The 24,175-nt window shown below is 52.0% G+C and overlaps 2 protein-coding genes and 1 pseudogene across 2 annotated transcripts in view; 1 reads left to right on the top strand and 2 right to left on the bottom strand.

Annotated features, from left to right (window-relative positions):
* Positions 1–3,257: 3,257 nt before the first annotated feature.
* Positions 3,258–5,510, bottom strand: LOC139585532 (zinc finger protein 345-like). Its single transcript, XM_071418343.1, has one exon. It carries the CDS (start codon positions 4,941–4,943, stop codon positions 3,711–3,713), a length of 1,233 nt encoding a protein of 410 aa, XP_071274444.1. The 5' UTR covers positions 4,944–5,510; the 3' UTR covers positions 3,258–3,710.
* Positions 5,511–14,742: 9,232 nt separating this feature from the next.
* LOC139585527 (uncharacterized) overlaps positions 14,743–24,175 on the bottom strand; it is a 69,246-nt gene continuing 59,813 nt past the window's right edge. The window contains exon 13 of the mRNA XM_071418338.1: positions 14,743–14,992. Coding sequence (XP_071274439.1) covers positions 14,814–14,992 — 179 coding nt within the window. The 3' untranslated portion in view covers positions 14,743–14,813. The remainder of the gene's footprint in view (positions 14,993–24,175) is intronic.
* LOC139585528 (uncharacterized) overlaps positions 15,732–24,175 on the top strand; it is a 69,575-nt pseudogene continuing 61,131 nt past the window's right edge.

Here is a 24,175-nt window from a genome sequence, read left to right as displayed (position 1 = left end):
CCTCAGGAGAACAGTGCTAATGCAAATGTTGCCTGTGATAACCCTATGGCTTTTCCAGGTTTTAAAGCAGCTCCTGGAAGAGGGCAGGATGACAGTCATCATGTCTTTGCCTGGAAGGTTGTGCAAGATCTCCAATCCAAAGTGGCTCAGTATGGCATTAATTCCTCAGACGTAATGCAATTAATATGTGTAATTAATGCAGATATGCTTGCACCTTATGACATCATGCATATTGCTACTATTTCATTCCAGCCAGTACAATACGGTGTATTTCAAGAAACTTGGAGGCGAGTGGCTGAGCAGACAGCTGTAACAAATATGCAGTTGCCTCAACATGACCCTCATCATGCTGTGGGTGTTGATGCCCTACTGGGCACTGGGCCTTTTGCTAGCCCAGATTCACAGGCAAGGTGGGATCCTTCAATTTTGGCACAAGCTCAGCAAATTGGCACGAGTGCTTTAATTAAATCAATGGAAATGGCAGCTCCAAAACAGAGATATGATACTATACAACAAGGGATGAGAAAACCATTTTTGCAATTTGTGGAAGAGCTTGCTGCAGCCATTGAAAAACAGGTAGATGATGAATCTTTGCGACACAAATTCTGTATACATTTGGCGAAAGAAAATGTAAACTCAGGCTGCAGAAAGATTATTGACACTTTACCTGGGGAACCCACATTGCCTCAAATGATTACTGCTTGCTCAAAAGTTGGTTCTGTAGACCATAAAATAGCAGCTCTTGCTGCAGTTCTAAGACCTTGATCGAAATGCTATAATTGTGGACAGCAAGGGCAAGTAATGGCACAGTGTAATACCCAGAAAATAACATCTAAATCAAATGCAAGCAGCAACGTTATGTGCAACCATTCTGCTAAATTTGGGCACTATGCTAAACAATGCAGGAGTAAATATCATGCAAGTGGTCAGCTGTTGCAGGGAAACAGGAAGAAGAGCGCAAAGGGGCATGTGGGAAAACAAATACCCCAAGAACCACAGCAGCAAATGCGGGCCTCCCCAGCACTGCAAAGCTAAACATTTGTGAACAATACTCAGGCGCAACAAGTGGGTCTGCAGGGATTGATATACCCACCGCTGACACAGTAACCATTCTGACAAAAGAAATGTGCAAAGTGCCCCTCGATGCCTATGGTCCAATAGGATGGGGATTGAGTGCGTTTTTGATGGGAAGATCAAGAACTACACTTAGAGGCATTCATGTGCATCTAGGACTTATTGATGCTAATTATTTAGGACAGATTCATGCTATGGTACCCATTGATGACCCTCCTGTCACTATTCAGAAAGGAACTTGCATTGCTCAACTCGTACCTATTGTGAGTTCTGTTCTGAATACAGTGGACCGAAGTCGTGGCACAGGAAGTTTTGGATCAACAGGGATACCTCAAGTGTTCTGGGCTGAGAAAGTTACGGAGAACCATTCAGAAAAGACATGCATCCTCACCACCAGCGGATGTCATCCAGGAACCATATCAGTAACAGCCTTGATTGATACTGGATCAGATGTCACAATGCTCTCGTGACTTTGCTGGCCTCAATTGTGGCTTCTCACTCATGCAAGTTTTGGACTTCTGGGGTTGGGTGGTGCTACAACAGGTGGCCTGTCAGCCATTGTAATTAATGTGAAACATCCTGATGGCCAACAAGCTAACATCAGACCCTATGTTGCCGATGCTCCTCAAAGTTTGTGGGGACGACATTGTTTATCTCAATGGGGTGTCAAAATTACTACGGATTTTTAATGGGGGCCACTGTGATGCAGGGCAATGAACGTCCAGTTGTAGCCTTGATATGCTTGACAGATAAACCTGTCTGGGTTGACCAGTGACCCCTTTCTAGCGAAAAGCTTACTGCCCTGCAAGAATTAGTCACAGAACAATTGCAAGCAGGAAATATTGAAATATTCCTGGAATACCCCTGTTTTTGTAATAAAAAAGAAATCGGGAAAATGGAGACTTTTACATGATTTACAGCAGATAAATGCTGTAATGGCAACAATGGGAGCTTTACAACCAGGCCTTCCTACGCCTACAATGATTCCACAGGAATGGCAAATAGTTGTCATTGATCTGAAAGATTGTTTCTTCACTATTCCATTGGCTGAGCAAGACAAAGAAAAATTTGCTTTTACTCTGCCTTCCATAATCATGCTGAACCCTGAACCCAATAAAAGATATCAATGGAGGGTACTTCCCCAAGACATGAAAAATTCGCCAACTATTTGTCAATGGTTTGTGGCACAGGTCTTGTCAAAAGTGCAGGAGCAATTTAATAACTGCTACTGTTATCATTACATGGATGATATCTTGTTGGCATCTGATAACAAACAACAGTTATCAGCTCTTAAACAATGTGCTGTGACAAATTTGAAAGCTTTTGGTCTGATCATTGCCCCAGAGAAAGTGCAGGAACACATGCCTTGGAAATACTGGTATGTTAGTGACTAACACTCAAGTTATGCCTCAACCTGTGAAGTTAGACATTGATGTTAAAACTGCTACTGATGTACAGAAATTGGTTGGTTTAATAGGTTGGATTAGATCATATTTAGGCATAACTAATCATCAGATGCAACTATTGCATGATTTGCTCTCAGGCACCACCTCCTCTACTGATGAGAGGCAACTGACCCCAGCAGCAAAGACCTTTGAAGAAATTGAATTAGCCTTACCACACACATTTGTTAACAGATTAGATACCTATGTTGGTGTTCAAGTGTTTATTTTGAAGGACCATGAAATACCGTGTGGAATACCGTGTCAATGAAGTGATAACTGGGAAGATCAACTGCATATTCTGGAATGGATATTTTTATCTTTCAATAAAGATAACAAAACAGTAAAACCTCTTGCTGCTCTAAAAGAGAGACAAACTCACAAAGTCCCTCTGTGGGCTGTAGCTCAGCTCACTCAGTCCCTTATCAGTCCTTCTGGTGCTGGAAATGCCGCGGCCCAGGCCCGGCCCGGTGGGCCACAGGTGTGAGCTGCCCGTGCTCTTCTGGTGTTCAGGCCAGAGCAGGTTTAAACAGGTCCAAAGAAAAGGGAAAAAAACACCACAGTTCAGGAACTTGTTTGGTTCAGCTAGCTAAAACTAACTAAAAGCAAAGGAGAGCTCTGTCCCGCTGTCTGTCCATCCGCAGACAACACAGTCCCAGAGCAGGAATGTGGAGGAGCAAGTGCAGTTTCTGAAAACAAACTGCATGCTGCTTCTCTACCCCTTCACTCTCAGGACAGGTCTTGAAGGTGTAAAACTTATTATTCAGCATAAACAGAACAGACTGGGGATACAAGCACCAAATAGTCAACCCAGAATATACCTCAGGGACCATTCAGTACTCCTTGATATCACCAGAAGATAGGATTGAATGCAAAAGATTTTATGGGATTGAAATTCAACAAATCTGCTCTTCCCAAGGAATTCCCATTGTAGGCCTGCGTCCTGATGGAGGTTCCTGCCTCTGGGTTTATCTAGGTACCCTCAGAGAACCAGGAAGATGTGGAGCCCCCCAGCCAGATGCCTTCCAACTTGGATCACCAGGACCACGGATCATCAGGGCTCTGCCCAATGGGGGTCACTGGGGATCATCCGATGCGGATCCTCTCATGGGGGATGGAGCTGGAGCAGCGCACAAAGCTCTTCCCACACTCGGGGCACTCACAGGGCTTCCCTTAATGGCGCCTCCATTGGTGTCAGGTGAAAGTTGAGCTCAATGAGAATCTCATCCCACACTCCCCACACTCGTAGGGCCTCTCCCCGGTGTGGATGCGCCGGTGCAGGGTGAGGGTGGAGTTTTGCTTGAAGCCCTTCCCACAGTTGGGGCAGCGGAAGGGCCTCTCCTCGGTGTGACTCCGCTGATGTTTGAGAAGATCGGAGCTCCTGTGAAACCTCTTCCCACATTGGGGACACTTGTAGGGCCTCTCCCCAGAGTGGGTGCCCTGGTGTTTTCTCAGGTCAAAGTGCCACCCATAGCTCTTCCCACATTCCAAGCAGGTGTAGGGCCGTTCCCCCGTGTGGATGACCTGGTGCCGAATCAATGCTGAGCTTCCTCTGAAGCTCCTCCCACATTCCCCACACTTGTAGGGCTTTTCCCCAGTGTGGATCTTCTGGTGTTCCGTCAGCTGGCACTTGATGCTGAAGCTCTTCCCACACTCCCCACACTCATAGGGTTTTTCCCCAGTGTGGATCCTCTCATGTTTCCTCAGGCCAGAGCTGTATCTAAAGCTCTTCCCACATTCCACACACTCATAGGCCTTTCCCCCAGTGTGGATCCTGTGGTGTTGAATCAGGCTCCCCTTCTGGCAGAAGCTCATCCCACATTCCCCACATTCATAAGGCCGGTCTCCAGTGTGGATCATCTTGTGTTGCATCAGCTGGCCCCTCTGCCTGAAGCTCTTCCCACATTCCCCACACTCAAAGGGCTTTTCCCCAGTGTGGATCCTCTGGTGTTGGATCAGGACAGAGTTGTGGCTGAAGCTCTTCCCACATTCCTCACACTCAAAGGGCCTCTCCCCAGAGTGGATGACCTGGTGCTGCCTGAGGCTGGAGCTCCAGCTGAGACGCTTCCCACATTCCTCACACTCATAGGGCTGCTCCCCAGTGTGGATCACCTGGTGCTGGATCAGATCTAAGCTCCGACTAAAACCCTTCCCACATTCCAAGCAGTTGTGGGGCTTCTCCCTGCCATGAGGCTTCTCCACCAGCTCTGAGCTCTGGCTGGATCTCTGGCCGCCTTCCTGGCTCAAGGGGGCTCTTTCCTCCCTGCAGCTCCCTGGGCTGGGTTTGCAGCCCCTCCTCGTGCGGAATCTCCAGGGCTTTTCCTCCTCCTCCATCCAGACACGCCCTAGGAATGAAAAATCCTGGTTTGGAGAAAAAAACAAGATGAGAGTGCCTTGGACTGGGAGTTCCTCCTTGCCCAAGTTCATCTCATTAGGTCATTGGGCATCTTGTGTCTCTAAGAACCTCCAAAACACCACAATTCAGCACAAAAGTCCTCCTAACATCAAGACACAGATCAATAACTTCCCAAACATCAACATTCAGCAAAAGCCCCCTCCAAATATAAAGATTCAGCCCCCACAAAAAAACAAAGCACCAACAATTAGCCCAAGAAAGCTCAGAAACACCAAGATTCACCCCCGGGAAAATTGTGGATCCCAATCCCCTGTCACCTGCTGCATGTGGGGGGGGCAACGCTCCTGGGGCTGGGGTCAGAGGCTGCAGATACAGGGAGAGGTGGAACCTTGTGCTGCTTCCTCTTCCTGTTCCTCCTCCGGTTTCCCCACTCTTCCTCACACTCCTCTTCCTCCTGCTATTCCTCCTTCTGCACAATCCCACCTTCTCCTCCCACGGGCATCGTTTGACCCTTTTGTTCCTCAACCCTGCTTCTCCTTCCCTTCTCCTCCTGCCCCAGGCCCAGCACCCGCTGCCAGCTCCCTCTTGCCCCCAGACCCACAGCATCCCACGGCAGGGGCAGGGATGGAGCTGGGGCAGGTCGGGCTGGGGCAGCGCTGGGCTCCCGGCCGCTCCCGCTCGCACTCGGTCCCCACTGCAGCCGCTCCCGCCAGGACAGCGCGGGGGGGCCCGGCCTTGGCGCTGCCCCACTCCCACCTCCCCAAATTCCCCTCGCATTTGGAGAACAGGGCATGGATGGTGTTGGTGTGCTGCAAAGGGACTGGGTGAGGGGGAGTGTGCAGCAATATGCTTAAGGCAAAAAGCTGCAGAAGGAATCTTTGTGGGAAGGAAAAGGATGATGGAAAAGAGAAGGAAGAGAAAAATACTGAGGACTGGGATGTTTTTCAGCAGAGTCTTATCCTCAACATTTGCCAGCTGATCATTTGTATCCCCGGTTTCCAGGAGAGGAAAACAAGGAGGTCAGGGTTTCAGGGGGTTTCTCTGTGGGGGGCAGCGGCAGCAGCGGGCGCAGAGGTGCGGGACCGGGAGCACGGGCTGGGGGCCTGGGGGGAGCTGCGGGGCCGGGCCGGGGCTGTGGGGCAGCCGGGGCTCAGCGCCGGGCGCTGCCTGACCCCACCAGCCCCGGGCAGGGCCGGCAGTGGCCCCCGGCCCCCAGGAGGCTGCGGGACGCCCCGGCCGCTGCCCGGCCCCGTGGAGCTGCCGGCCCTGCCCGCCGGGGGGCGCCTTTGGACACTGCGGCAGGACAGGGACCGGCTCTGGGATACGGGCTGGGCAGGGCACCCTGAGCACAGGGACGAGGAGCAAGGAACACCTGGGAAATGTGGATTATACATGGAAGGATCCAGATTTTCTTCTAAGGATTGGGTTTGGGTCCTTGGAGAAATGAATGATTTTGCAGAAAACTTAGCAGCTGTCAGAAGGTTAGGGTTAGGGTTGAGTTGCTGATGAGAGCTGATTGCTGGGTGCTTGGGACCTCTGTTTTTTTGGGAGTTTTCCCAGGAGCGGGGGAGGGGGGGGACGGGGGAAGGGTGCAGAGATGCCGGAGGATTCAGGCTGGGGGTAGGGGCTGGGCGCAGTTGCTGGCCCTCTCTCAGTTTTCTGTCCCTCTCTCAGGTTTTTGGAGGAAGGCAATTGGAGCCGCTGCTCTTAGGCTGCTCTTTCCACTGCTGCTGACAGAGCCCGTGTGAAAAATGTCTATGATTGGCTTTTCACAAACATTAAAATGAGTATTATACATGTTATATTAGGAAGTTATGCTGTAATAATTTTTTTAAGTAGTGAGTTAAATGTAGTTTTAGGTTATAACATAATGTTAAAATAGAAACTATGTATGTGGGATAGTTTTTTAAAAAAGGAATGAGGACTCACACCAGATAGCAGCCACAGGACACCTAAATCTTTCAGAGAAGAATATTTTATTGCTCAATTATCAGAAGAAATGAACTTGTTCCTGCCATGCTCATCCCTGAAGATGCCATCAGGATGAAGAGGAAGAAGCTGACACTGACCAGACAGAATCCTTTGCTGGAATGGAATTTATGTATCACGTATGAGATGTACAAATATGCAATGGGCTATGGTTTTTCACAGTTAATCCTCTATTAACGTGTGTCCGTTTTTGGGCTTACTTTGCCCAGGAAAAGGTACCCGAGCCGTTTGTAACTCTTTGTTTCCATTGTCTTGTATTGTCCTAAATCCTAATTGTCCAAATTTTTATTACTCTAATTGTATTACTATTTTTATAACCATTTTATTACTATTAAACTTTAAAAAGTTTAAAAACAAGTGATTGGCGTTTTTCACAATTTGGTAGCAGAGGATGGTTACCAACACCTCACTGCCGGTGCTTTAGGAGAGTCAGAGTGGGGAAGGTGCCCCCTGCCCTCTTCGGCAGCCTCGCTCTGTTTGCCCTGGGGTGACCGACAGACGCAGGTTATGGTGGACAAAAGGAGACAATAAAACAAAGACAAGGGAAAAAGGCTCCCTACAACCACGGCAATTGGCCCCCTAAGAGTAGTAATGTACACGAAGAACATGGGAAGGAAAAGGGATTGGTAAGTATTTCTCAGGGGGGATGAATGTGAGTGAATGAGAGGCGGGCTGGTTGTGCCAGACCTGCCAAGTGAGTGCTGGAGTCTCCCATGCTGCGTTTCTGACTTTCCGCGGTAAGTGGCCAGTAAAGAGACAAAGTGAATGTTAAAAGGAGTGAGAGAATCCCCCGGGGTAACTGGGACTGGGTCTCAGAGAGGGGCTAGACCCCTCGGAGGAAGGGAGCAGAGGAGTTTCCTAGCCCAATCCACTAGGAAATGGGACAAAAGGGGCTCCTAAAAACCTGCTGGGTTGAGAGATAAGAGTGCCCAAGAGCATCCAGAATTAAAAACTGCTGGGTTGAGGGATTAATATTCCAAGAGCATTCAGGGTTAAGCAAAATTCTGCCGGATTGAGAATATGCTCAAGAGCATCTGGGATTGGACAACACAGGTGGATTGAGAAATAAAAAAATGCCCAAGTGTTGGGGAAGATGAAACAGGAAAGCCTTATAAATATGATTGTCTGGCAAAAGATTTTGACAATATAGAAACTATAAGCAAGATTGAAATCAAAGCAACCTTTGAGATACCTCAGTTAGTGAACAACTGGAAAACAATGGTGTGGCCCAACTGAAGGTAATCCCCTTTTGATGGAACAATTCCCACTGCTTGCAGACAGATCCGAGGGTCAGAGCAGATCCTGCCAGCTTGGCAGAAGGGGTCCAAAGAGGAGTTTTTACGGTTTAAAATGTAACACAGTGTGGTAATGTAATGATTCTTATAGGCTGTATGTAAATGCTATAGGACGTGCATCTTGTACTAGATTGGCTAGTGAGAAATAGAACATTCGACACAAAAGAAGATTTATTGTGTTGTAATGGGAACCTTACTCTCTTACGCTTTTGCTCTCTTACGTTTTACTCACTCAACCTCTCATCCTCTCTACCCCTCTCTTCTCTCGGGCCTGCTCCGAGCTGTGCCTGGCAGCTCCAAGCAGGGCCCTGCACCCGGGCCCTTTGCAATAAACCGCAAGTTCCAGGGCCTGGCTGCAGAGATCTCTCGTCTCCGTCCGTCCTGACCATCCTACCCCCTGACACTCCTACACCCAAGAGCATCTGGGGTTGGACAACACAGATGGGTTGAGGGATATCCAAGAGCACCGGGACTGATCAGAAACACCTAAACATGTAATAGGTGATGTGAAAGTAAAAGGTACCTTATTGTTGTCTTGTTTGTGTGTGAGAGTGAGTCACACACAAAATCAGCCTCAGCTTCCCGGGCAGGTGGGAAGGGGGGGCTGTGGAAAGAGGTGTGTGTGACCCACAAATAAGCCATTGTCCCTTGGGTGGGTGGGGGCTGTGGCAGAGCATGTGTGTGACTGCAAACGGGCCATTGTCCCCCCGGGCCTGTGAGGGGGCCGTAGCTGAAGAGTGTGAGTGACACAAATCAGCCTCACAGGTGAACGGGCACCGGAGGCAGCAGAGTCAGGGCCCTCCCAGGAGGCCGGGAGATACTGAGACCCAGAGGCCAACACCAAGGGGAGGGGGCCACAGGGAGCCGCGATTCTCTGTCAACAGGGATCCACTTTGTGTCCTGAGCGTGTGAAAGAATGTGTGGAAGTGAATGAGAAATAGAAGCGAGGGAATGTAGACAAATGAAAGTATATGTAATGTAGATTGTGTATTTTAAACTTCACTATATCTCCTTGGAGGGAGGTGGATTGCACTGAAAGTAGTGTGAGAAAAAGGTTTTTTATTTTTAAGTGTGTAGTTGAAAGAAAAGTGGTATTTCGGTTGTTAGTGAAAGTGAAAAACAGAGGCAGAAGATGAATAGATGAGATCTTGAAAAATGAGACAGGAAACCAGTAAGTTGGATTACAGGGAAAAAAAAAGAAAAAAAAAGAGGGAATACAAGCATACTAGCAGAGATACCCCAAAATAGGCCTTTGGCAGTTATGTTAGCTAACAGAGATACAACTCCTTGCAAAAGGAGAAAGTACAGGGTATGTAGTAGTTGATGGGAACAACATGCAAACCATGGAAAAAGGGAAATTAACCTTAAACTAGTAAGCTCAAACTCGTGAATTATATACTTTAAAAAGAGCACTAGAATATTTAACACAAAATAAAGGAACCATATCTACTGATTGAAGGTATGCCTTTAGCGTAGTACATACCTTTAAAAATTTGGAAAGGAAAAAGATTACTTAATTCAAGAGGAAAAGGTTTAGTACATGAGGAACTTATTTCAGAGGTTTTAGAGGCATTAAAATTACCTAATAGACATAGCTATAGTACATATTAAGGAACCCCAAAAGGGAAAGACCCCAGAAATAAGAGGAAATAATTTGGCAGATGACGAAGCCAAGGATGCAGCAGAAAGTGGAGCTGAGTGAGTTATGTTAATATTAACTCCAAACGAGGAAAAACTGGAAATTCCAAAGTTTAGGGAAGCCGAGAAAAAAGAATTAAACAAGACAGGAAGTGAACAAGATAAATCAGGGAAATGGAAACTTCTTGATGGAAGACAATTACTTAGTAAAATGTGCTTACTAGGAAAATATTAGAAGACATGCATCAGAAAACCCACTGGGGTACTCAAGCTTTGTGTGATCATTTTCTAAGGAACTATGGGTGCACTGGGATTTTTGGAGTAGCAAAGCAAGTTACTGAAAGATGCTTAATTTGCCAAAGGATAAATAAAAAGGTGATGAGAAAAACAACATTAGGAGGTCATGAGTTAGCTCGTCGACCATTTCAAAGCATCCAAGCAGAAGTTTAGATTTGTTAGGTTCTGGATTTATTTGTAAAAAAACCCGTTTAATCTAGAAGAAAGAGAATATGCCATAAGTTAGACAGGAGATTTTAGGAGAATAAAAATCTTTAAAGTATCAGAAAGCCCCTAGACAAAACAAGAAAAGAAAAAGAGGAAATGAAAGGGAGGGGAACAAGAGGAAAAGTCAGAAAGAGAGTGGGATCCTCTGCAGCTCTTGCCCCCTCCGTTCGCGGCCGAGGCGCCTGTCCCGGGTCCCGGCTCGCTGCCCGCCTCAGCTCCGCCTGCCCCGGTTTCCATCCCAGGTGCGGGCTCACTGCCCAGGGCAGCTCCACCTGCCCCGGCGCTGGCGGTGAATTTGTGTGCCCTGCTCCCACTGCCCGGCCCGCGGCCGCTCTGCCGGCCATGCTGGGGAAGATGGGGGTTGCTCTGTCCTGCCGCGTGGGCCGAGGTCACCGCGCCGACCGCACCGAGGCCGGGTCCCAGCCATCCCATCCCCGGCTGCCCTGCCCGTGCCAGCTGCGCTGGGCACCGCCGCTGCTGCTGCCGGGGTCTCCCACCTGCCTTTTCTCTGCCGGGAGCTGCCGGATCAGCCGCCATAAGCCATGTGGGGGCTGCCCACGCTCCGGCTCGGTCTCCACGGGAAGATCCCCCTCCGGCGATTCCGGCAGCAGACCCTGCCCACACTCCCACCGAGCCTCGGCGGGATATCCTCCCCTGACCCCGGCCTGCTCCGAGTTACATCCCCTTGGTAATCACAGCTCCAGCTGTTCAGGAAAGCTCTCTCTCTACAGGAAGCGCCTTATCTAAACACTAGGAGCTCAGTTAAAAGGCAGCCCTCTCCAAATTCCTTCTCAAAACACAGGAGAAAGGCTATAGAAGGTAAAAAAGTGAAAGAGTTAGATGAAGGGATTGCTCTATTTCCGTTAAGAGAGGTTCCCATGGCAGGGATGCGCTGCCCTGCCCCGCGGGAGCCACCAGCGCCCCTGCCGGCCGTGCCCGGAACTGCACCCAAGGGGAAAGCGCCACAGCCGAAAGGCCGGGACTGGCTCCGGGCTCTGTTTGTTGTCACTGCCGGAGCTGGTGTTGTTTCTTTGCTTTATTTACACACTAGTAAAGAACTGGTATTCCTATTCCCATAGCTTTGCCTGAGAGACCCTTGATTTCACTATTGTAAAACTTAAGAGGGAGGGGGTTTGCATTCTCCATTCCTAGAGAGGCTTTTTCTGCCTTCCCAAGCAGACACCTGTCTTGTAAAGCAAGACAAACACCCACAGGCACTGAGGGGGGCTGCAGGAGGGGCAGAAGAAGGCCCTGCAGCACTTGGGCACAAAGGCCCAGCAGGTGAATGCAAGAAGGGAGCAGCAAAAGGCCAAGCTGAAGGCAAAGGCCAGGGCAGAGTTCCTACAGCCCCTGAGGGATCAACCCCAGGGCCCAAGGGGGCCCCAGCACCCAGGGCACGGGCTCGGCCACAAGCACCCGGCAGAGGCATTGCCCTCCTCGGCAGGGCACAGCCCACCCAAACAGCCCCTGGCAAGGAATCAGGGCTCCAGCTGCAGGGCACAAGGACACTGCAAGCACAGACAGCAGCACCCTCAGGACCAGCAAGTCCACCCCTTGATGGACATGGATTGGCAGGGCTGTCACAGCTCCCATCACACCAGGGACCCTCCACACTGGAGCCCTTGAGAACATTCAGGTGGGTCTGCATTGAGAGGAGGCATTTTCAGATGGACACAGGGGCCTCTCAATCCACTCTGAATCTTAGACCTAAGGGAGGGAGAAATGCCAAAAATGTCTTTGATTATTCATGGCATAAGTGGGAAAGCTGTATGGTTTTATTCAACCACTATTAGTAGATCTGGGAGATGGATTTGAAATGCATGAAGTTTTATTTGCTCCTAATTGCTATCATGATTTACTGGGAAGGGATTTGATTGCTAAATTTGGAACGCAAATTAATATTATAAAAGGTGATACAGAGGCCAGTTCTGTTGTACCTCTGTGTCAAATGTCTGGCCAGGCCTATGCTGAAGTGAACCCTGAAGTGTGGGCAGCCCCAGGGAAATAGGGAAGATCAGATATGAAGCCTCTCCAAAGTACTCTGAAGCAACCAGGACAAGTGGTGTCTAAAAGCAACAGCCTGTTCCAGGGGAGGGAAGGAAGGGGAATCAGACAAAGCGCAGGTCACCGCCCCATGCTCAGCTCAACCCAAGGAGCTGTGGGTGCTTGTAAGAGCCTGGCACTGAAATGCCCTGAGCAGGAAGGCTTCAATATCTTCTGCTGACACCATGGCACCTAACAGGGCGGCAAAAGCAATTCTGACTGCTTCAGCAAGCACTGGATCAGAGATCAAGGTATATTCTCCCCCAGGAAGCTGGGCTGGCACAGAGCCTGCCCTGGGACTTTGCTGTTGCCAACACCCAGCCAGGACATCGGCTCCTGCCTAAGGAGTGCACAGCAGCACCACTGGTGGCCAAGGGGCCCATGCCAAGTGTCCCTGAGGCCAGAAACAGCCGCCAGCACAGCTGAACACGGGGGGACCCCTCAGCCTGGCCTCAGGGGCTCTGAAGCCCCGGAGATTTGCACTTCCCGCCTGCAGCAGGACCATGGCAGCCGCCCCTGAGCCTGCCCTGAAGGCAACGCAGCAGCAGCCAGGGCTCCACAGCGGGCCAAGCCCCTGGGCCTGCCCACAGATCCTCTGCTCAAACCCTCGGAAATCCTGGCCACCCTCCTCTGGCACCTCCAGCCACTGCGGCCAAGCCTTGCTGCCACTGCTGCAGCTTCAGCGCTGGCTGGGCCTGCACTGCCACAGCTGCTGGGGAGCACCACGGCACAATTCCACTCTGGGGCTCACTCACACCCACACTCTGGGCTGCCTAGAATAAGATTACACCATGAGAATGTTTTTTCTAAATAATCCTACTTTCATATTGTCAGTTAGGTTTGGGGGTGAGAATCAGTTTTTATTCTCGGCAGAAGAAGTAGAAAATATCTTTATTGCTTTGGATTCTTTTTCAGTGTGTGTTTGCCTGGCTGGTGGAGATGGCAAAATTTTGGTCCACATTTTCTGGTGTTTACCTCCAGGCTGCGTTTAGAAGAGCTTTAAAGGTGACCCTTTAACTCACAAACCGTTAATAGAACACTCTTCAAAAAAACCCCCAAAAATTAAAAATACCCCAAACCCTGGCTTTTGGGGTGGGGCGCATATGAGTCATGCTCTGGAAGAGAAGCTTCATTCCAGGCAGCCTGCAGAGGAGCTTTAGAAATGCAAATGAACACTGCTGGGCAAAGCCTGGACAATGTACCTGGGTCTCTTGCCTGGGGCAGGAATTGGGCTCATTCCCTCTGCCCCTCAGCCCAAGCTCTGCCTGCTTGCACTGATGGAATTTGCACAGCTCAAGGCAGAGCCCGGGGTGAGGATATCTGACCCTGCAACAGAAACGGGCGAAGCTGCAAAGGGAAACAGCAAATGAAGAATGTTGGGAAAACTTCACTATAAATAAATGGGGGGGAATCATCCCTCTGCCCACTCCAACATGTGCGGTCACTGTCTGTGTTATATAGGGTGTATTAGAGCACTGAAATGTTCTTGCTACCACAAGTTCAGGGAAATCAGTCGGGAATCCAAGTATTTGATGATTAAATTAGAGAAAAGCATCAATTGATGCAGTCCTGGCTGGACAGAGCAGCCAAAAATGGAGAAAAGATGAAAGGCCAGCAGAACAAATCCTACAACACCATGGACCAGCCCCTGGGAACCCAAACCAATTCATGTCAGGAGCCACAGAGCCTATTTCTCATTTCAGTGGCATCATTAGATTACAAGCTGCCCTGGGAATAACCAACCAGACAGCTCCAGCTCCTGACCTTCCTGCTGAGCAATCCCTGAAATGAGGAACATTTCAGTGGATTGGTCAGCCGTCCGCGACTGACGGCACCGTCGCCCAATCGCAGCCGGGGGCGGGCTCTGCACACGGCACAGCCTCGCCCCGCGCTCTCAGGGCCCCCCGGGCTGCGTGAGGGCAGAGCCGGAGATGAGGAACAGCCCTGGAACGGGCCCGGGCCCGAGGGGATTGAGCTGGAAACACAAACAAACTTCTACGCACCTCCCTCCACGGCTTTCCCGAAGCACTGCGGCTTCTGTGGCTCCGGTCAGCGAGAAGCCCCGGAGCCTCACTACTGCTACCTCTAATTAGGAGCATCAAGGAATCGCTTTGATTTCCCCCAAAAAGGGAAAACTGCCCCAACCCTGTGGATGAGTGGGCGAGGGGAGAGATTTCTGACAGAAAACTCCAAAAACTCAGAGCAGGATAATGAGAAGTAAGTGAAGAGCCTTAAATCCAGCCTTCCCCCACGCCTCCCTCCTTCCAGCTGCACCTCCTACCCCGGCGGTGCCGGAGACAGGGAATGGGGCCGTGCTCACTTCATGCCCCGGGGCTTCTCCCTCTGCTCAGGGACGGGAGTCGTTCCCCTGCTGCACCCTTGGCTCTCTCCCACCGGAGACTTCTCCAGGAACTTCTCCAAGCTGAGTCCATCCCACGGGGCACAGCCCCCCTCCAAGTGCTGCAGCGTGGGTCACTGTGCCCCGGGGTCAGTCCTGCCAGGACAGGCTGCTCCAGCGGGGCCCCTCTGGCCACGGGGGCACAGCCTCCTCTCAGGCATCCCCGTGCTCCAGCGTGGCTGCTCCGGGGGCTGCAGGGGGATCTCTGCATCCCCATGGATCTGCAGGGGGATCTCTGCATCCCCATGGATCTCTGCATCTGGCACCGCCATTTTTGGAGGCACCAGGAATAGGCTGAGCTCTGCCTGAAGCTCTTCTCACATTCCCCACACCCTTCCCGGCACAGGGAAGCTTTTACCTCCTCACAGCTCCCCAGGCTGGGTTGGCAGCCCCTCCTCATGTGGGATCTCTGGGGCTTTTCCTCCCCATTGGATTCCTGCTCCGTGGAGCCGTTCCAAATTGCCTCTTCCACGAGGTTCTGTGGCAGGGATTTGTTCTCCCTGGTCTCTGTGCGCAGCTCAGTGCGTGAGGGAGGAAGGACAAGGAGAGGAAGAGACAGGGAGAAGGGAAAAGGAAAAGGCAGGAGGAGAGGAAGGAGATGGGAAAGGAACATAGATGGATGTAGGACAGAATGAGGAGAAGAAGGAGGGTGGACAAGGAGAAGATGGGATTTGCCTCCATGCCAGAGAGATGGGGAAGGAGATCCCCCCAGTCCATCCCTGGCAGGATGGCGTTGGCAGTGAGGCTGTCCTGCAGCAATGCTGGGCTGGGAGATGGAGCAGCAGGGAAGGGAAAGGGGAAGTGATTCCTCCTGCCCTGCCTGGCTGTCCCAGTCTGGAGCGTCCTGGCGCTGCCGAGGCCCTTGGAGCGTCCGGCACTCAGGAGCCCGGAGCTCACGGCTGCTTTATAAAGCTGACAAAGTCGGCAGGATGGGTCTGTGTATGCTCTGCAGCAAACTGGGTTTATTGGTACAGGAACAGGGGACAGGTAAGGTTCATCTACAACCAGCAAATGTTCATGCACTTCGACAATGACGTGGGTCAGTACAAGGACCGGGAGAGATCCCTCAGCAAATCCAGCACGGGCACAACAGACCCAGCCTGGACACAGGGAGGGAATTTATTACCAACCAAATCACAGCAGCACAAGGAGAAGGGAAAGAAATCTCTCCAGCACCTTCCCCCTACCCAATGGGGATCACCCAGAACAGGGGTCACCAGGGCTCTGCCCAACGGGGGTCACTGGGGATCATCCAGCACAGATCCTCCCATGGGGGATGGAGCTGGAGCAGCACACGAAGCTCTTCCCACACTCGGGACACTCACAGGGCCTCTCCCTGGTGTGCAAGTGCTGGTGAGTGACGATCTCTGAATCCCATTTGAAGCTCTTCTGACATTCCAAGCACTCATACAGGGCCATTCCCCAGTGTGGATCTTGTGGTGCTTGCTCAGGTCGGAGGTCCCACTGAAGCTCTTCCCACATTCCCCACACTCCCAGGGCCTCTCCCCAGGGTGGATGTTCAGGTGTTCCATCAGGGTGGAGCTGTAGCTGAAACCCTTCCCACATTCCAAGCATTTGTGGGGCTTCTCCCTGCCATGAGCCTTCTCCACCAGCTCTGAGCTCTGCCTGGATCTCAGGCCGCCTTCCTGGCTCAGGGGGGGCTCTTTCCTCCTCACACCTCCCTGGGCTGGGTTTGCAGCCCCTCCTCGTGCAGAATGTCTGGGCCTTTTGCTCCTCCTCCATCTGGCCACAGCTTGGGAATGACAGACCCTGGTTTGGGGGAAACCAAGGTGGGAGCGCCTTGGAGTAGAGGCTCCTCATGGCCAGGTCCATCTCTAGAAGTCAGCAGGAGTCTTGTGTCCATGAAAATCCCCACAATGTCAAGATTCAGCCCCAAAAAACTCTCCCAGCAGTTCCCTATTGCTGATCTCTCCACTCTTGGGGTTCCAGAGGTTTCCTTTCCTTAGGATCATGGGGGTCCAATGGTTCCAGGGCTTCTCCATTCTCTGGCGTCCTGCTCAGGGATGATCCAGGGCCTTTTGGGGGTCCATGGGGGCCCTTCTCCCCTGATGCTCTACTCTGAGATCCCAGGGGTCTCTCCTCTCCAGGCTCCCCCCCTTTCCAGTCTGCCGGGGTCCCCCAGCTCTGGGATTGCCCCTCTCTGCTCTCCCCACTCTGGGGGTCCCAGGGGTTCCCCTCCTCTGCTCTCCCGGGGGTCCCCAGGACCAATGTCCTCCCCTGCCCATACTGGGCAATGGCCACGTGGGCCCCCAAAGATCCCCCCAAGGGGCTCAGCTTTGGGCTCCTGCAAGATCCAAACCTACACACACAGAGAAAACAAAACCTGCCAGAGACACCAGATGATATTTGGGGTCAAGTCCACAATCTGTGAGCTCCAAACACACCCCAATAAAAAACCCTCTCAGGGACCCCCCGACAGATTTGGGACGAGCTCCCCCTCCCCGCTGAGCTGCAGGACGAGGTGGGGGCGATGGTCCCGTGGCTGCGGCCACAGGGGGCACTGGAACCTCCTGTTCCTCCTGTTCCTGCTCCTGCTCCTCCTCTTCCTGCTCTTCCTTTTCCTCTCTCCCTCCTCCTCCTCCTCCTTCCTAATCCCACCTCCTCCCCAGTTCCTGCCTTCTGTGTATTTAGAGTGGAGGACCTTGCTTGTTTTTAGAACTAGAACAAAGATCCCAGATGGAACAAGGCTTGCTGCTTTTAGTCAGAACTATCAGTGACTAAAGGTCACGTTTCCTTTGCTTTGGTCCTGTCCTTGTTCTCCTCAGTGTTCAGGCTGGGCTATGGGGTGTCCTTGTTTGCTGCATTTTCCGAGTTCCTCTTGCATCCTTTGGGCCATGGGCTGTGCCCTGGGAGGGTTCTTTGTGCTCCTTTGTGACACAGGAGAACCTTCCAGGCGGTTTCTGCGTGAGCTGCTGCTGGGATGTCACAGGAACAGCGCCACGTCCCCGTGGTGTTCCCGTTGCTGTGGGACACAGAGGCCTCAGTGCCCAGAGTGGCTGTGGGCTCGCTGCCGGAGGATCTTCCTGCCCGAGGCATTCTCAGCAGCCAGCCCAGCCCTGTCCTTCTGTGCTTGCAGGGCTACAGGCTGCAGGCGTGTGCAGCTCAGCCAAAATGATCCAGCACGTGGCTGCTGCAGTTTGCACTCTGTACTCTGTGGCTTATTCGGGGTATTTTTTAACCCACTTCGCACGTAAATCGAGGTTTTCCCTCGGTGCAGCATCTGTGCCTTTGGGCTTGCTGTGTGCTTTCTGTTCTTCCTCTGGAGCTGAGTTGACTTTGGAACCAAATGGCCATGAAAACACCATTGCTTTGGGAGAGCTCCTGCCAGCAGCTGCAGCTGAAAAAGGGGGTGTCTGCAGCCAGCGGGGCGTGCACAGCATCTGCAATGAGCCCTGGGGGGTTCTGTTCCCTCAAGCAGGGAGTCTGTGCCAGCAGAGCCTGGAACTCTCTCCCTTTGCTGCTCCAGCCAAGAACTGACCCAGCCCAGTGTTTTGTGCTTGTTCTCTTGCTTGCTGTGGGAAGGGACTGTGGCTCCTGGAGGGATGCAGTGAAAGCAAAATGCTCTCTTGGGGTTGCCTTGCTCCGTGGCATTTCCCAGCACTGGCAGTTTTTCTCCTAACAGCATCTGGTTCATGTTCCCTCTCCCATTGCAGGGCACCTCATGTCTGCATTCCGAGCAGCTCCTCCTTCGGTGAGTGGGAAAGGAACCTTTGGTGTTTGGAATTGTGCAGCAAGTTGTGAGCTTGGCATGTGGCAGTCGAGGGCCAGCCTGGGAGGCTGAAGGAAAGGTCCTGTCAGTGTCTTTGCAGCAGCAGCAGCAGCAAAGGGATCCCTGGCAGTTTTCTCCTTTTCTGCTGAAGAGTTTTTGAAGAGCTGCAGGTCTGGTTTTGCAGGCAGAGGATTGCTTGCTGGCTTTAGCCATGGTGGAATATGGAATTCCCAACAATAAGTGGCAATGTTGACTGTAGCCCATTGTTAGTTGGAACAGCTCCAAACCAAATTTCTGCGTAGTGCAGCTGGATGTGCAGCTGAGGATAAATAAGGTGATAACTGAGATAGAACTTCCTGTCCCTCACGCTGCCGTCTGTCCACAGGGCACAGAAGCAGCACCAGAACCTCCTGGGGCTCCCTCTGCTTCCGAAGAGGAGGCCCAAGAGGAGGAAGACAGCAGTGAGCTTACCGCTGCTCTGGGGGACGATGGTGAACTTCCCTCAGCGCCGGGAGATGACAGTGAACTTCCCGCTGCTCTGGGAGACGAGGGCGAACATCCCGCGGGGTGGGAATGCAATGGCGAGGCTCCCGCGGGGTGGGATAAGGACAGGGGACATCTCCCGGCCTGGGACGAGGACGGTGGATGTCCCCTGGTGTGGGACCAGAGTGGCCAAGCTCCCACGGAGTGGGATGAGGACAATGGATATCTCCCAGTGTGGGATGAGGATGGAGGACATCCTGTGGCTTGGGAAGAGGAGAGTGAACATCTCCCAGCATGGGAAGTGGACAGCAAACATCCCCTGGCTTGGAAAGAGGATGGCGAACCTCCAGCATTTTGGGAAGAGGATGGAGAAGCTGCAGCATTTTGGGAAGAGGATGGAGAAGCTCCCTCTGCTTGGGAAGAGGACAATGAACCTCCCTCCGCTGTGGGATCCTGGGCTGAACATTCTGACAGCAGCACAGCCGGGCAGCCAGAGGGGAGAGGGGAGTGGTGCCTGATGCAGCTGAGTACGTCTGCTCTGTTCCTGGGTGCCCGAGCAGGTGCTGTGTGTGTGTCTGGGCATCAGCTGCACCCAGTATTGCTCTGCAGCTGAATGTCACCGAGCCATTTATTGTCCTTCCCCAGCTGACACCAAGGGGCTCACGGCCCCAGGGAGTGGGGCTGCTTCTGGCTCTGCTGCAAGGCAGGGTCTCACTCTGGGAGGGAGCGTCTTCCACGTGGTTTCTTTCAGGGAACACCGTGAGCGAGGAGGAGCCTGCCGAGAAATACCTGGAAGTGGAGCAGATTGGCCAAGGGTAAGTGCACGACAGCTACTGTTGCACAAGCAGGGCCGGGTGTTGTGCTGGTGCAGGATCGAGTGAGAAGTCAGGAGAGCTCCAAGCACCTTCAGACACTGGGCTACCATCCTGCTGTCTCTCAGTCCTGATCAGAATTGATAACTGTGGTCAGAAGGCGCCGTCAAAGGCCCCTGAGGCTGGCAGTGTCCTGCCTGCAGCAAGGAGCAGGACCTGAAAGATCTTCTGTCCCTGGAACTGGATTGCCTAAAAGAGCAACTCACCATCTGGTGACTGTCAGAAAACAGTTCTCAAGAAGATTTCTTTCAAATATTTTCCTTCAAAAAATATCCACTGGTCAGGATTATCAACCTAATGGTTTAGAAACAGAAACCAGAGATGAACTAATAAGTGCTCTATTCTAGCACAGGTAGCAGACCCCATCCATTCAGTAACAGGCACAGAGCTGATGCACTCTGGGGGAAAAAGCATCACCTGCCTGATGGCAGGGCCCTTGTGGAACCTGCAGGTCTTAGGCAGGAAATGGAAAAGGATGAAATGCATTCTTTTCCAGTTCTTTAGACAGCCATCTCTCACCTCAGGTTTTGAACTAAAGCAATTCAGGGTGGATATTGGGATTCGCTCCAGCCCAATTCCTTCATGTTGGGTCTCAGTTTTCTCCTGCACACCTTGCATGGTAGAGGGCTGGTGGCTGCTGTGCTGTTGTTGGAAGGGTCGATGCACCCAGGGGTTTGTGAACGCTGCAGGCAGCAGAGATCTCCTGTCTGGGCTGGCTTTCCCTGCCAGGGCCTAAAGCGCTGCTTCTTTCTTCTCTGCTGTTTTGTCTCCAGGGCTTTTGGAACCGTTTATAAAGGACTCGACAGGGCCACTGGAGGAGAGGTCAGTGCCAACACGCCCAGCACGTCTGGCAGCTCTCCAGGGCTTTCCCCTCTGCTGGGAGCTGTGGCTGCAGCTTTGGGGGCCAGCAGAGCTTTCCTGCCCAGGCTGCTCCTCTGAAGGCAGAGCAGTGTCAGCCTGCAGAGCACAGCTGGGACAGACTTGGTCCTTCTGAAGCACCAAAGGAATGCAAGGAGGGCAGCGGTGTCTGTCAGAGCAGGACACGCTGGCTTGGCCTTCATATCTAAAAGTGTGAATGCATCAGCTGCTGGAGACTGAGGCCCAATTTATCTTCATCCTAACCTCAGACAGGAACATTATTTAGCTATTCTTAGCTAAACTATAACACTATTATGTCCATCCTGCCTTTCATTTTCAAAGGATACCTCAAGGCCTAATTAGGGAGAGATCCTGCTTGGGCTCAATTTGGGGTTTTAGTCCTACTTCAGCTGTTCACAGAGAGAGAGGGAGAGAAATGAGGAGATGGATATCCAGAGCAAAGCTCTCTCCTAAACCCTGAAGTTGTGTTTGGGTCTGGTGTCAGTGACAGCCTGTGACAGGGATCACCTGAGCAATGGGTGTGCGTGTCTGCTTAGTTCTGCAATCCCAAACAGAGCAGTTGCATCTGAAATCATGACCAAATCCCATAGAATTGCTAAGGGGTTCCTGGCTGTTTTGCTTTGTTTTCAGAGAACCAGAATTACCTCCTGCTTGCAAAATGGGTTTGAATAATAATAATAAGAGTGTTGAGGCCATTTGAGAAGACTGTAGGTGCAGAGAATGTTGTTAGAGCTTTGAGGCTGACAGCTGAGGGACCATTTCTGCAGAGCTTGCAAGGCCAAATGTCTCTGGCCATGTGTCCTGTAAGCAGCCCCCAGCTGGCAGAGCAATGGGCTGTGGGAATGGCCCTTGCTGAGCTCTGGTGTCCCATCCCAAGGCAGTTTGGCACAGCCCGGCTCCGTCGCTCCACAAAGACTCGCTCCGTGTTTGCTGTGGCCTCCTGCCACAGACTCCTCCAGTTCAAGGCTGCAATGTCCCTTCAGGTGGCCATCAAGAAAATGAGTCTCAGAGGGCAGAACAGGGAACGAGCTGTGAATGAGATCCTGCTCCTGAAGGACAAGAAGAACCCCAACATTGTCAACTCTTTGGACAGGTGAGTGCTTCAGCTCTGATCCCGAGCCCGGGCCCTGCGTTAACCTTTCCTGGCATCCAGAGTCTGTAGCCTGTTTTGAAAATGCCTGACCCAGCCACATCTTCCCAAAACAACAGCCTGGCAGTTCACGCCCTCCACGTGCTTTTGTTGCTTTGCTTTGGTTTTTCCTTCACGTTGACCCCGTTTGCTGTGTCTCCCAGCAAGTGCTGATAAACCACAGCAGAAATTATTTCCCTTGGCTTCTTCTTCCCAGCCCTTTTCCATTGCTACAGATGCCAGGAAGATCGGGTCCTTGTTTCCAGAAATGCATCATTTGCCCATTTTTCACTGGCCTTGCCTGTTTCTGAAGGGACTTTCTGAAAGGTTTTCTGACTGCTTTTGTCCCAAGTGCTGCACGGCCTCCTCCCCTGGATAACCCTTGCAGTTGTGTTGCCTTGTTCTGGAGGGAATGGTGGAACTGATGAGTTCAGAAGCTGAACCAGCTGGGGCCAAGGGTTGTGGTTCCACATTGATCTGGGCTGTTGCTAAACTGCATTTTTCACCTGCTTGCCATCTAAGGCCTCTCCTTTCTCACAGGTGTCTCCTTCCCCTTTAGACTGTGCAGATTCCAAGGGCTGTGCAGCCTGGCAGGAATGTCTCTCCATCTGATTCTGTCCTCACTGACAAGTGACCTGGAAACAAAACTCCCCTCCAGGCTTTTCCATGGGGGAATTGAGCTCTGCACTTTCATCTCCATGCCATTGCTTTCCTCTTCCAGCTTCCTTGTGGATGGAGATCTCTGGCTGGTGATGGAATACATGGATGGAGGAACTTTGCGGGACGTTGTCAGACAGACGCGCATGGCTGAAGGAGAGATGGCAGCTGTCAGTCGGGAGGTGAGGGATCCTTCTTGTCACTCCCATGGCTGGGACACGATGGTCCTTCCAAACAGGGTGTGAGAACAGGAGTGGCTCCATGCTCAGGGCTTTGTTTCTGAGTTGTTTTTATGAGCTGGAGAAGAAAGAGCCTCTGCAGTGAACGGCCTGCCAGCATCACTGCACTTCTACTCTGTTCTTGTTCTCTCTCCTGCTGTTGTGGTACTCTCTTTCTGGTTTGGATTTGATTTGCTGTTCTCAGCTTTGCCTTGAACCGTTTGCCTGGAGCTTGTGTGCACTGCACTCCTGGCCTGTCACAGCAAAGCTGCTGCTGGCAGAATTCTGAGCTGTCCTTTCTGGTGTGATATATTCCAGCCATTGGTTTTTGCCCTCGTGTTTCTTGTTCTCTCTCAGTGTCTGCAGGGCCTGGATTTCCTCCATTCCAACCGGGTGATCCACAGGGATCTGAAGAGCTCCAACATCCTCCTGGGCATGGACGGCTCTGTCAGGCTGGGTGGGTGTTCCTGGCCAGGCACGGCGCTCCCGGGCTGCGGGGCTGGGGCTGCTTCCCAGGGAGGGCCAGAGGCCCACAAGGGCTGCTGGGGGCACTGCCCGGCCCCTGCTGCCAGCTGAGAGCGGCTGCCCCTGCAGAGAGCTCAGGAGAGGAGCAGGGGGCCAGCAGTGCCTTTGCTCTGGCCATGGCCCTTCCAGAGGGGCAGCAGTGGGAATCTAAAGCTCCGAGGGAATCAGTAAAAGCCACTGCAGGAAAGCTGAGGGTTTCTTGAAGGGCCCAGTTCCATCTTTCCTTGGCTACAGCCCTGAGGGCTTTTCCAGCTGACTTCACTACTACACTCTCAGACTGAGCGTGGGGAATCTTTGTGCTTGGTTTCCTCATTGCAGCTGCCTTTGACAGGGTTTCTTTCTGTCCTCAGCTGATTTTGGCCTCTGCGCTCAGCTCAGCCCTGAGCAGGACCAGCGCAGCTCCATGGTGGGCACTGCTCACTGGATGGCCCCAGAAGTTGTGACCAGATCTCCTTATGGCCCCAAGGTGGACATCTGGTCCTTCGGCATTGTGACCATCGAGATGGTGGAAGGAGAACCTCCTTACTTCAGGGAAACGGCGGCCATGGTAAGAGGCAAATTCTCCAGTGGCTGCAGAGGCTGCGAGCACAGGGGGACCCTGCACTGGGAGCAGCAGCTGGAGGTTTCTGCACATGGGAAGGGAATTCCCAGAGGACTTGTGCCTCCACACAGACGAATGTTCTGCAGTCTCCAGCAACAATTTGCTTTGGGCTTTTCGTTGTTGCAGCTCTTCTGGCTGAGAGGATGACCTGGAAATATGAAGCAAGTGCATCAGCTCTAATGTTATCTTGCAAGAAAACCCCACACCATCCCCAAATCCCAGCCCCAAACCCAACAAGATTTCTGCAGGAGTTTCTAAAAGACATTTTGCAAGATGGTCTCCCCTGATTCTTCTCACTGGGAAACTTGTCTAAAACCTGAAGATGATGGTTTAACATCCCCA

This window comes from Agelaius tricolor, unplaced genomic scaffold (assembly GCF_023055355.1).
Source record: "Agelaius tricolor isolate 1412-34295 unplaced genomic scaffold, bAgeTri1.0.p SCAF_84, whole genome shotgun sequence".
Lineage (NCBI taxonomy): Eukaryota > Metazoa > Chordata > Aves > Passeriformes > Icteridae > Agelaius > Agelaius tricolor.
The sequence above is the reverse complement of the archived record's forward strand: the minus strand, read 5'-3'. Positions and strand labels throughout refer to the sequence as shown.